This window comes from Pelodiscus sinensis, chromosome 1, assembly GCF_049634645.1.
Source record: "Pelodiscus sinensis isolate JC-2024 chromosome 1, ASM4963464v1, whole genome shotgun sequence".
NCBI lineage: Eukaryota > Metazoa > Chordata > Testudines > Trionychidae > Pelodiscus > Pelodiscus sinensis.
In genome coordinates, this window is record NC_134711.1 from 133,552,598 (window position 1) to 133,564,157 (window position 11,560).

Genomic DNA, 11,560 nt, shown 5'->3' on the forward strand with positions numbered 1-11,560 from the left:
CTCTTCCTTCAACTTCCTGCTGTGTAAACAGCACCTAAAGCCGAGTTAAGCTATTTCGACTTCAGCTACACAATTGACATAGCTGAAGTTACTTAGCTTAATTGGACTTTAGCCCTGCTGTGCAGACGTGCCCTTAGTGATTAAGCATTAAGGCTATGTCTACACTGGCCCCATAAAACGGAAGAGTCATGCAAAGCAGGTAAGTCAGAATAGGGAAATCCGCGGGGGATTTAAATATCCCCCGCGGATTTAAATAAACATGTCCACCGCTTTTTTTCCGGCTTGGGAATAAGTAGGAATAAGAGATCCTCCGGAAAAGGGCTTTATTCCGGAGGATCACGCCAGTCTAGATGCTTTTTTCCGGCTTTTCCCCAAGCCGGAAAAAAAAGCAGCGGACATATTTATTTAAATCCGCGGGGGATATTTAAATCCCCCGCGGATTTCTCTATTCTGACTTACCTGCTTTGCATGACTATTCCGTTTTATGGGGCCAGTGTAGACGAAGCCTAAATGTGTTCAATTTCAAAAGTACTTGTTTTGACCTGCCCGCCTTGCAAACACTCTCATGGCTCTGAGAGTCAAGCTGGGCTCTTTCCTTCTCCCACATCACCATCTGTTATGAAGATCCAGTGAGACAAACTCTGTCCTGACCGACACCAGGGCAGCTCCCTAGTCTTCTGTGGGCTTGGTCTTGTGTCTCAGATTCTCTTTGTGTCCCTCAGCAATTCTGTGGATGCACGAGAAGGTCTGGAACCCTGCTCTCTCCATCTGAGCTGTGCCATTTTGGGGCCATTTTTGCCTTGTCACTGTTCAGAGAAGAAAAGCACTTGACATACAAACAGCCTCCCATTGAAAGGCCACTGTCACCTGGATTTGGTTGTGGATTTGGGGCCACAGCAGTTACCTGCGTGTCCCTGGTAACGGAAGGATTGGTGATCTCAAGGAAAAAGTGGAATGAGGCCCAGTAGTGTGCAGTGTGATAAAAAGGGGTTCAGCAGGAGCTACAGTCCTTGCCGTGAGAAGTTCCCCACGCCAGGACGGGTGCCTGACACGGTGCAGAGCTCTAGGAGGCTCGGATAATACTGAGTGGGTCAAAAGTACATTCTTCTGCACTGTTTTTCTCCCCCTCAGGAGGATATCTGTTCCGGGAAGGACATGGGCACTCCATTGAAGAGTTGATGGCATATTTTTTATCTTTATCATCATCATCATCATCATCATCAATTGAGACTGCGGCTTATGTCCTCCTAGCTCACATTTCCACACCAGAGGTATCAGCTGCAGAAATTGCAGCTGCTTCCAAGATTGTGCGCTGGCTCATCAGTCAACGGAACTCCTACGGGGGCTTTGCCTCCACTCAGGTACCCCCCAGCGCCCTCAGAAATGGAGGGAGACACTGCATGCTTGGGGAGACAGGGGCCATGAGTCTAACCTGGCAATGAAGCCCTGACAGGGAGGGTACAAGTCACCTGCAGTGCTTGGAGGATTGGCGTGGAGGATCACACTCTGGTGAGTGCTGGGGGTGGGAATCCAGCAACTTGTGGCCTGGATGGTACAGATATTGTTTGTTCGGGAGCTAGGAGTTGGAACCTTGTTAACGAGGTCTGAGAAGTGTGGGTCTCGCCACCCTGCGGGGCAGGAGTGTGCTCTACAGCGCACAGACCCTATCATTCCAAAGTGCTGACTCTGGATTGCAAAGAGGTGACGCACACAGTGCGGTGTCTGTCTCTCTCTTCCCAGGACACAGTCGTCGGCCTTCAGGCCTTAACCAGGTATGCAGCCCTGACGTACCGCGAGGCAGAAGGGGTAAAGGTGACAGTGAAATCCATGGAGGGCTCACAGCAGGAGTTCCACGTGGATAAGAAGAACCAGCTGGTACTGCAGCAAGCATCACTCCCTCAAGTCCCAGGGAAGTACATGGTGCAGGCCATTGGGAATGGCTGTGTGTATGTGCAGGTGAGCCATGGCCCATTGGAGTCAACAGGAATTTTGCCACTGACTCCCAGAAGAGCAGGATTTGATCTAACACACTATGTATCTGTCTATCTTTATTCTGGGTCTGGGTCTGCCTTTGACCCTGCCTATACTAGAGGCTGAGCTTCGGGAGCTTTGGTACACTCACTGGGGTAGTTACAGTGAACATGGCTCGAGTGCCTCCAGACAACAGCATTTCCCTGCAGGAGCATGTGTCAGCCCTGCCAGCCCGTACACAGCTGCCATGCCGTGCAGTGCAATGCAGTGCAGTGCAGTGGGGCATTCGGGGAGTTCTTTGTCATTGATTCTATGCAGCTACAAGAAAGAGAACACAGGCCGTACCATTTCACCCTGTGGCTCCTGCATCAAGTTCCATAGCCCTTGTAACAGCCGCTGGGGTTGTGGACACTGTGACGGATGGCAGAACAAGGAGTAATGGTCTCAAATTACCATGGAAGAAGTCTAGGTTGGATATTAGGAAAAATTATTTCACTAGGAGGATGGTGAAGCACTGGAATGGGTTACCTAGGGAAGTGGCAGAATCTCCATTCCTAGAGGTTTTTAAGTCTCGGCTTGACAAAGCTCTGGCTGAGTTAATTCAGTTGGGATTGGTCCTGCTTTGGGCAGGGTTCTGGACTTGATGACCTCCTGAGGTCTCTTTCCAGCTCTATGATTTTATGACACTGGCTATCTTTCCCATGATGCCAGCTTCTTCACACAGCACATAGTCAACCTGTGGAACTCCTTGCCAGAGGAGGCTGTGAAGGCTAGGACTGTAATAGAGTTTAAAGAGAAGCTAGATAATTTCATGGAGGTTAGGTCCATAAAAGGCTATTAGCCAGGGGATAGAAATGGTGTCCCTGGCCTCTGTTTGTCAGAGGCTGGAGATGGATGGCAGGAGACAAATCACTTGATCATTATCTTCGGGCCACCCCCTTTGGGGCACGTGGTTCTGGCCACTGTCGGCAGACAGGCTACTAGGCTAGATGGACCTTTGGTCTGACCCAGTATGGCCGTTCTTATGTTCTTATGCATGGCCCTGTCATTCCATATAGAGCTGGGGAATGTTGTCCAGCCCTGATACACATCCCTACTCTCTCACTAACAGAAGTTGGTCCAATAACAGATATTTACTTCAGATTTCTGAGATAGCAATGTTAGTTTCAGCAAAAACAAGCACTCTAGGGCTATGTCTAGACTGCAGGCTTCTTTCGAAAGAGGCTCTTTCGAAAGCATCTTTCGAAAGAGCCTCTTTCGAAAGATCACGTCTAGACTGCAGGCGGATCTTTCGAAAGAGAAATCCGCTTTTTCGAAAGAGAGTACCCAGCGAGTCTGGATGCTCTCTTTCGAAGACGGCCTCTTTACATTGAAGAACGCCTTCTTTCGAAAGAGGAACTTTCGAAAGAAGGCGTTCTTCCTCGTAAATTGAGGTTTACCGCCATCGAAAGAAAAGCCGCGTTCTTTCGAAATAATTTCGAAAGAACGCGGCTTGAGTCTGGACGCAGGGGAAGTTCTTTCGAAAAAAGGCTACTTTTCCCGAAAAAACCCCTGAGTCTGGACACGGCCTAGGGTACCTTCCCCCTTGTCTCTAATACCCTGGGACCAACATGGCTGCAACAACTCCTGAAACACTATCGCCACCTTAGAACCCAGCTGTCGTCTGGCAACTATGCAAAGCCAGGCTCATGAGCAGCTTCACCTCAGGGTTCTCCTTGTTGTAACTACTGAAGTCAAAGGCCTTGTGCCAGGAATGTGTTTTGCCCCATATGTTACCCATGCTGTGTATGGGCACACACCCTTGTGTGGGATCAGCCAGGTACCTGCTGGTGACAAACGGGTGAGAAGCCTGAGAGTAGATGGGTCTGTTTCGATAGCAAGCCCCCTCGGCACTGGTTGTCTCTGTTTATGTAGCAAGCCCCCTGGGCACTACACAGACAAATTCTTCCCCCCAGACGACTCTGCGCTATAACATCCCGCCCCCAGAGAGCAACGCGACCTTTGTCCTGAGTGTGAGCACGGCACCCGAGAAGTGCAGCCCTGCTTCCAGGAAACGCTTTGACCTCCATGTGCAAGTCAGGTACGGGATCCCTGCCTGCGCTGCTTCCTGAGGCTCCCTCCCCTGCCTCCTGTGGCTGCCAGCACATTGGTAACTCCCTGCAAAGCACCCAGTGGAGCTCTGTGGCAGTGGAGACTGAGGTGCGCAGTCCTACCTTCTTCCCTTCTCATGTCACACCAGCCCTTGGAAAGTGAGCAGAACTGGAAGGTGAGGAGTGAACTAGGGGGCAACAGGTGCAGATTTCATCGTGCATAGGGTCTCAAATAACCTCCCAGAGAGCTCAGTCAGCATGGGCATTGAGCATTATGCTTGTCATGGGCCTCTAGGAGCAGGAGCAGCCCTGCTGGTGCAGGCTTGTCAGCACGGGCTAGAGCAGCTCAGGGTCTATAGGCAGGACGCTGCTGTCCAGGACAGCCTCTCATCTCTGTGTCAAAACAGTTTCAGTCTTTCTCCCTGCTGAGGCCAGATGGCAAGAGATGAGGGGCTGAGTCTCAGGGCTGTCATCAGCTATGGAACCCAAGATCTCTTGTCACCTCTTGCTCAGTGATCCCATCCCTGGGAAATGGAGACTGGGATGTGGGCGGGGGTAGGGAGGAAGTGAAACATGAGTCCAGACTGAGCAGGGTTAACTCAAGATGGACAAACTCTTTCCCATGCTGACCAGGCAGGAGAGAGAGTAAGAGGGTGTGGTTTCTTGCTTTTTCTTCCATTGGCTGGAAAGGATGATGCAGCTGCCATGCCAGAGTGGAACCAGCCAGTGTCCGGTGCAGGAATCCTTTTTTTACCCTGTGACTAGATTTACCTTCCCTGGCACTGGGCAATAAGGGATGTTCATCACTCACTCCCAGGACTGCAGCAGTGAGCAGCCCCTCACTGCACCTTCTCCCCCATCTTCCTTCAGCTACATTGGAGATCGGGAGACCAGCAACATGGCCATGATAGAGGTGGCAATGCTCTCAGGATTCATCCCCATGAAGAAGTCTGTGAAGGAGGTGAGAATCCCCATCCCACCTGCCTTTCCCTGTTCATATGGGGACCCTATGTCCATGGCTGGTCCCACCACCAGCCTTCCAGAACTGCTTATGGAGGGATTTCCACTCATGATACATACCATGCATTGACACTCCACCCAACCCAGAGAGAGACTATTCTCAGTTACACCACGAAGCAACCCTGTGTCCAGAGGAGTTGCAGCACATCACAATCTAGGGGCATACTAAAAGAGCCAGCATTGACATTTGGCATGTCACAATGTCTGGTGAAACATCCTAAGGTAACACTGAGTCTCAGAGAGTCACTAGGGGACATACCACACTACACCAGGAGGAGACCAGGCAGCTGTGTTGTGTGTTCCTGCTGAAGAGATCAAGATGGGCTACATCTCTGTGTGGGGTATGTTCCAAACCTAAACCCCACCTTGTAGCTTATGCTCCCTTTGCAAACCCAGCTCTGTTGTAATCAAAGAGCCCACATTTCAAATCTTGTGTGCTGGAAAACTTGATGCCCCTTCCCACATCTGTGAGGAGGAATTTGTTTATCGAATAGAGCAAAGAGGTCTGTAAAATACCGTCAGGGCATAGGAGGCCGGGAGGGCTCTAAAGTGTGGCACTTTATTGAGGCCCAGGCCATGAGACTCCTTGGGCCTGCCTGTGATGTCACTCACCGCAGTTTTACACAGCTAGAACACCATGGACACCTCATTGTGTGTGAGTTCACAGTAAAGCCCAATGAGCTAATGCAAAGCTGTGCTCATCTCTCCTACTCCCTGGCAGCTGGAGAAGATGCCCCTGGTGAAGAAGACGGAGTTCCAACCTGATGAGGTCACCATCTACGTGGAGGAGGTGAGCAGTGCAGGCTCTGTCTGGTCAACAAGGAGTAGGCGGGTGCATGGGAGACAACTGGACTGCACAGGGGGTATGTCTACACTACAAAGTTAGTTCGAACTAACGGACGTTAGTTTGAACTAACTTTCATAGGCGCTACACTAGCGCTCCGTTAGTTCGAATTTAATTCAAACTAATGGAGCGCTTAGTTCGAACTAGGTAAACCTCATTTCACGAGGACTAAGCCTAGTTCGAACTAGCTAGTTCGAATTAAGGGCTGTGTAGCCCCTTAATTCGAACTAGTGGGAGGCTAGCCCTCCCCAGGTTTCCCTGGTGGCCACTCTGGCCAACACCAGGGAAACTCGTCTGCCCCCCTCCCGGCCCCGAACCCCTTAAAGGGGCACGGGCTGGCTACGGTGCCCGTGCCAGGTGCAAGCCTGCCAGCACCCAGCCAGCAGACCCTGCACCTGGCACAGCTCGAGCCACCCACCCGATGCCCCCCAGCCCTCCCCCTCTTCCCGAGACCAGGCTGGTGGCTCCCAGGAGCTTGCCCGGGACCGCAAGAGGTGGGCACCCACCTGGGCTAGTGCGGACATCGTGGACCTCGTCCATGACCTCCACACTAGGCAAAGGAAAGTGGCCGGCTAGGCCAGGAGAGCTGCCAGTCTGGCCACCCAGGAACAGGTGTGCATGAAAATCAAGGGGGTCCAGTGAGACCCCCAACCCTGAGCCCTGAGCTTACAATGGCCGTCCTGGGTCAGACCAAAGGTCCATCTAGCCCAGTAGCCTGTCTGCCAACAGCGGCCAACCCTAGGGACCCTGGAGGGGATGGACCGAAGACAGTGACCAAGCCATTTGTCTCGTGCCATCCCTCTCCAGCCTTCCACAAACCTTGGGCAGGGACACCACTCCTACCCCCTGACTAATACCACTCCATGAACCCAACCTCCATGATTTGATCTCACTTCTCTTTAAACTCTGTTCTAGTTCTAGCCTTCACAGCCTCCTGCAGCAAGGAGTTCCACAGGTTGACTCTTTGCTTTGTGAAGAACAACTTTCTGTTATTAGTTTGGAGCCTGCTACCCATTCCTTTCCTTTGGTGTCCTCTAGTCCTTCTTTATGGGAACTAATGAAGAACTTTTCTGTATGCACCCTCTCCACCCAACTCCTGCTTTTAGAGACCTCTATCCTGTCCCCCCTCCATCTCCTCTTTTCTAAGCTGAGAAGTCCCAGTCTCTTTAGCCTCTGTTCATATGGGACCTGTTCCCAACCCCTGATCATTGTAGTTGCCCTCCCCTCTCCCAGCCTCTCTCTTCCCCTCTCCCACCTCCTTTTCCCAGTCTCCCCCAGTTTTGTTCAATAAAGACAGATTCTATTTTTGAACACAATTGTCCTTTATTTTGTACATCAGGAAGGGGGGCTAGGGAAGGGTAAATGGAAGGAGGTGAGGGAGGAATGGGGTACGAGCCCCCGATGGGGAGGACTGGGCTGGCTCTGTGGGATTCTGGGGGTGGAACCTCTCCTGCAGCCCCTCAATTGCCCCCTCTCCCCAGATGGCAGCCTGCGGCAAGTGCAGCCGGTCTGATGGCCGAGTGCTGTGATGTGCCCAGTGTGGGCATTCTGGGCACTCCAAGCCAGGACTGGTTTGCAAGCGGGGCACCCCTGAGAACTGTCTGTCCGGGGTGGGGGTCGGGACCCTTTAAGCGCAGCCCTCGGCTAGCCTGAGACAGCATCTCCACGCTCTAAGTCCTCCTCTGATGCCCTGCCGGCACTGCTTCCGGCCATCCTTAAGCCTGGTTCAGGGTCCGCTCTGTGTGGACATGCTAGTTCGAATTAGCAAAACGCTAATTCGAACTAGTTTTTTAGTCTAGATCCGTTAGTTCGAATTAGCTTAGTTCGAATTAACTAATTCGAACTAAGTTAGTTCGAATTAACGTTGTAGTGTAGACTTACCCAGGCTGGAGGTACAGTTGGGGTAAAGGGCATGCAGGAGAGTGAATGGGAGACAGGACACTCATGAGACAGTGGCATTTCTTGGGGAGGAAGGGGATACAGCAGGAATTGCTTTGTGTGAGATAATCAAATTCCCCATCCCCATCACTGTCCTGCCCTAGCTGGACAAGTCTCCTCTCAACTTCACCATCTCCATGAAACAAGAAATTGAAGTGCAGAACCTGAAGCCAGCAACAGTGACGGTCTATGATTACTATCAGCCAGGTAGGATCTCACTGTCAGAGGGGTAAGTCATGAACCTCTCCTCTCCTCACTCAGGCTATGTCTACACTACACTTCTTTTTTGGAAAAGGGTATTCAAATTGCTCTCCGCAATCTGTGTGCCTTTTTCCCATTCTTTTTTCGGAAGAGGCTTTTCTGAAATTTTTTCCTCATGAGACGAGTTTTATAGGGCTTCTGAAAAAGCACGTCTGCTCTTCCAAAATTTTTTTTGGAAGAGCAGATGCATTCCCTGGACACTGCAGAGTTTTTCCGGGATACCTTGGTATTGTGGCCCCCACAGACAACCTTCCAGACTTGACTTGCATAATGCCTCAATCATGCTGCTTTTGTGATGTGGTCCTCCACATCTACACTCAATATATTTGTGAGCCTAGTCTGTCTCTTAACACAGGTCTCTGTAGAAATGGGGCATCTTAGTTAACCTGCTCTATTATCTCTAGGGGTATGTCTACATTAGCCCCCTACTTCGAACTAGGGTGGCTAATGTAGGCATTCGAACTTGCAAATGAAGCCTGGGATTTAAATATCCCGGGCTTCATTTGCATGTTCCTGGGCGGCCGACATTTTTAAATCCCCTTAGTTCGAACTGACTGCCCGTGGCTACACATGGCAGTCAGAAGTTAATCCAAACTAAGGACTTAAATCCTGGGCTTCATTTGCAAGTTCGAATGCCTACATTAGCCACCCTAGTTTGAACTTGGGGGCTAGTGTAGACATACCGTAGCTTCTTAGGGCTCTTGTTTAATGAGACAGGAATGGGACTTTACCCCAGCTATATATTTAAAGGGGTCTTTAATTCCATAAACCCTGACCAATCAGGAGGCAGAATTTGAGTTTGTCCCTCATGAGTAGACACCTCAGTGGCCATTGGTTATTCTCCTTTCCCAAGAGATGTTGGGAAGACGCTTGTCCTGCTATCTAGGCACTGAAGAGAATGTGGTAGGGAACTGAAGTCACTAGGTATTGCTGTTCTAAAGAGGAGCAAGCTTGTGCTCTTGTGTGTTTCTGCATTTCACAACAAAGTCTTCTCCCTCACACAGGTGACAGTGCGATTACAGAATACAACTCCCCCTGCAGCTCAGGTAGGTGTGGCATGGACACACCCTTCTGGGGGCAGTATAGCGAGGGGAAGAGCAGGGGACTGGAACTAGAACAGATGTGTGCTGTGCTTTTCTCTGCCATGGACTTGTTGGGTGACACTGGACACATCACTGCATCTCCTGCTGCTCGGTTTCCCTGTGTGATGGGTGCCCTAGGGATGAAAAGCTCCACATCTCATTCCTGATGCCCCTAACCATTCAGTCCTCTTTATGGAGGATTGAATTTCAACCAGTGATGGAGCGGTTATGGAATCCGTGTCCAAGCCCCTGAGGCCTGGTTATTGGGCTGGGTCTGAACATGCCACCTAGAGATGAAAGACTGTGTTCCCAATTTTCAACCCACTTTAACCTTGCAGTCCCATCCCATCTTAGCCCAGCACTGGAACTGACCGCGTGGACATTAGTGAACATAAGAACCTAAGAATGGATGTACTGGGTCAGACCAACGGTCCATCTAGCCCAGTATCCTGTCTGCCGACAGTGACCAATGCCAGGTGCCCCAGAGGGAGTGAACACAGTGTTATCTCATTCCCTGAGCCCTTTAATCCAGCATCATGGATGTTTTAATTCTTTCGTTCTGCAGATGTCCAGGAGGATTCCCAATAAAGCCCCTGGGAGCTAGGTCCTTGGGCATCACAGCTGGTAGTGGAAGAATTTCTCAGGTTTGGCCTCCTTTTCCTGCAAGGCTCTTTTCTGTTCCCTTTTGTGCTCGCTCCTTCTTTCAATCTACACCCATCTTCTAAGGAGGAGATCTGGCTTGAGGTGCAAGAGTATGGATCTGGACTGTAACCCAGGAAAGCCAAAGTAATGAATCAGGACATACAAAGAGGAGAACAAAACCATTGGGGTTTATAGCCAGATCTGATCCACCTGCTGGAAGCAAGGAGGCAAGAAAGGAGGAGGAAGAGCTGGAGAAAATGGTCTACTCAAGATGTGCTGAGAGCTCTGTGATCTCTTTCGTGCCTTGGTTTCTTCCTTTTAATGGGATTTCTTTAGGAATCATGGAAAGGTCGGACCTGCAGAGTTCAGTTGTGGATCCTGACCCATCCAAAGCACCAGGGAGTTTGCTTCCATGGTTTTGGTTCAATCCCTATTGTGTATTAAAAGCCAAATGAATCAAGTGTAGTAATGAGTCCTGTGTGCCTGTGGAACAGATGTCTCCTGGCCCTTGTCTCAGCGTTTCTTTTCCTAAAGCAAATAAAAAATCTTCATCTCTACAAGGTTCTGGTTTTTGTTTTAAATCATAGCACCAGGAAAAGATGCCAGATTGACAGCCTAGGTTACTAATGGCTGAGCAGCAGGGTCAGCTTCCCCCACCTGCATACTCTCCTGGGTCGCCAGCATGCTTCACTATGTCCAGATAACAGGCAGTTCGGTATTCATGGTCTAACCAGCACTGCTAAGACAAACCAGTAAACAAAAGGCTAATAACCTCATGGTGGTTCTTGGGGGCTCTTGTCCCATTAGGAACTGCACTGGGAAAGTCTATCAAACACCATAACATTTATATCATTTACACATTCAGTTAACTCCGGTCATCTGAAGAAGTGGGCTGTGCCCACAAAAGCTCATGATAATATCTACATGTTGTGTTAGTCTATAAAGTACTGCCAGACCATTTGTTGTTTTTTTTCTGTAACAGACTAACTCGGCTACCCCCTGAAGTTCTAATGACAGTTTTTCTCACAATTCTGGTCCACCCGAACACATTCAACTAACAGCAGAGTCTGATGAAGGGCAGGACTCAGGGGTACTGGTAGGGCTGTGAGGGGAGCCCAGGGCTGGAATAGCAGGGGGCTGCAGGGCAGGGCTGAGGGGCACTGGCAGGGCTGTGAGGGGAGCCCAGGGCTGGAATAGCAGGGGGCTGCAGGGCAGGGCTGTGGAAGGGAGGGGGCAGCGCAGAATAGGAAGCAAAGCTGCAGATCAGGTTTGAGGGGTGCTGGCAGCTTTTGGAACCATCTGGAATGGCCATATCAGCAAGAGTCTCTGCTTGGCCTCCACCCATCAGCAAGGGGACTCTGTTGCAGCAGCATTTTACTGCAGTAGCCTTTTCCAGTCCATAACATCATGTCAGAAAGGGAAACTCAGCCACATCTAAGAATTGTTGGTAGCCACTATCATGCAGAATTTTAGCTATTGGTCTATCTCCTCTCTCCTACTTGGACCCTTAGATCCTGTGCAATAGTGCTCACTCTGCCTAACCATTAGGTGACACCTGTGGGAAGCAGACCCCCTGCATAGACACCTAGCAAGATTTACGCAGCCCCTTAGTGAAAGGCAAACTCTGCAAACATTTGCATGACCCTCCCTCCCCGAATACAGGGCCCCACCCCATGGAAGCTGGGGGAAGACCCCCATTTGAATTGCTCAAT

At 50.5% G+C, this 11,560-nt stretch overlaps 1 protein-coding gene across 1 annotated transcript in view; it reads left to right on the forward strand.

The window, feature by feature from the left end:
- Nucleotides 1-10,408, forward strand: part of LOC102451496 (alpha-2-macroglobulin-like protein 1) — a 57,936-nt gene extending 47,528 nt beyond the window's left edge. Inside the window, exons 30-37 of the mRNA XM_075902336.1 lie at nucleotides 1,132-1,361; nucleotides 1,741-1,956; nucleotides 3,927-4,051; nucleotides 4,932-5,022; nucleotides 5,803-5,871; nucleotides 7,968-8,070; nucleotides 9,129-9,170; nucleotides 9,772-10,408. Coding sequence (XP_075758451.1) covers nucleotides 1,132-1,361; nucleotides 1,741-1,956; nucleotides 3,927-4,051; nucleotides 4,932-5,022; nucleotides 5,803-5,871; nucleotides 7,968-8,070; nucleotides 9,129-9,170; nucleotides 9,772-9,794 — 899 coding nt within the window. The 3' untranslated portion in view covers nucleotides 9,795-10,408. The remainder of the gene's footprint in view (nucleotides 1-1,131; nucleotides 1,362-1,740; nucleotides 1,957-3,926; nucleotides 4,052-4,931; nucleotides 5,023-5,802; nucleotides 5,872-7,967; nucleotides 8,071-9,128; nucleotides 9,171-9,771) is intronic.
- The last annotated feature ends 1,152 nt before the right edge of the window (nucleotides 10,409-11,560 follow it).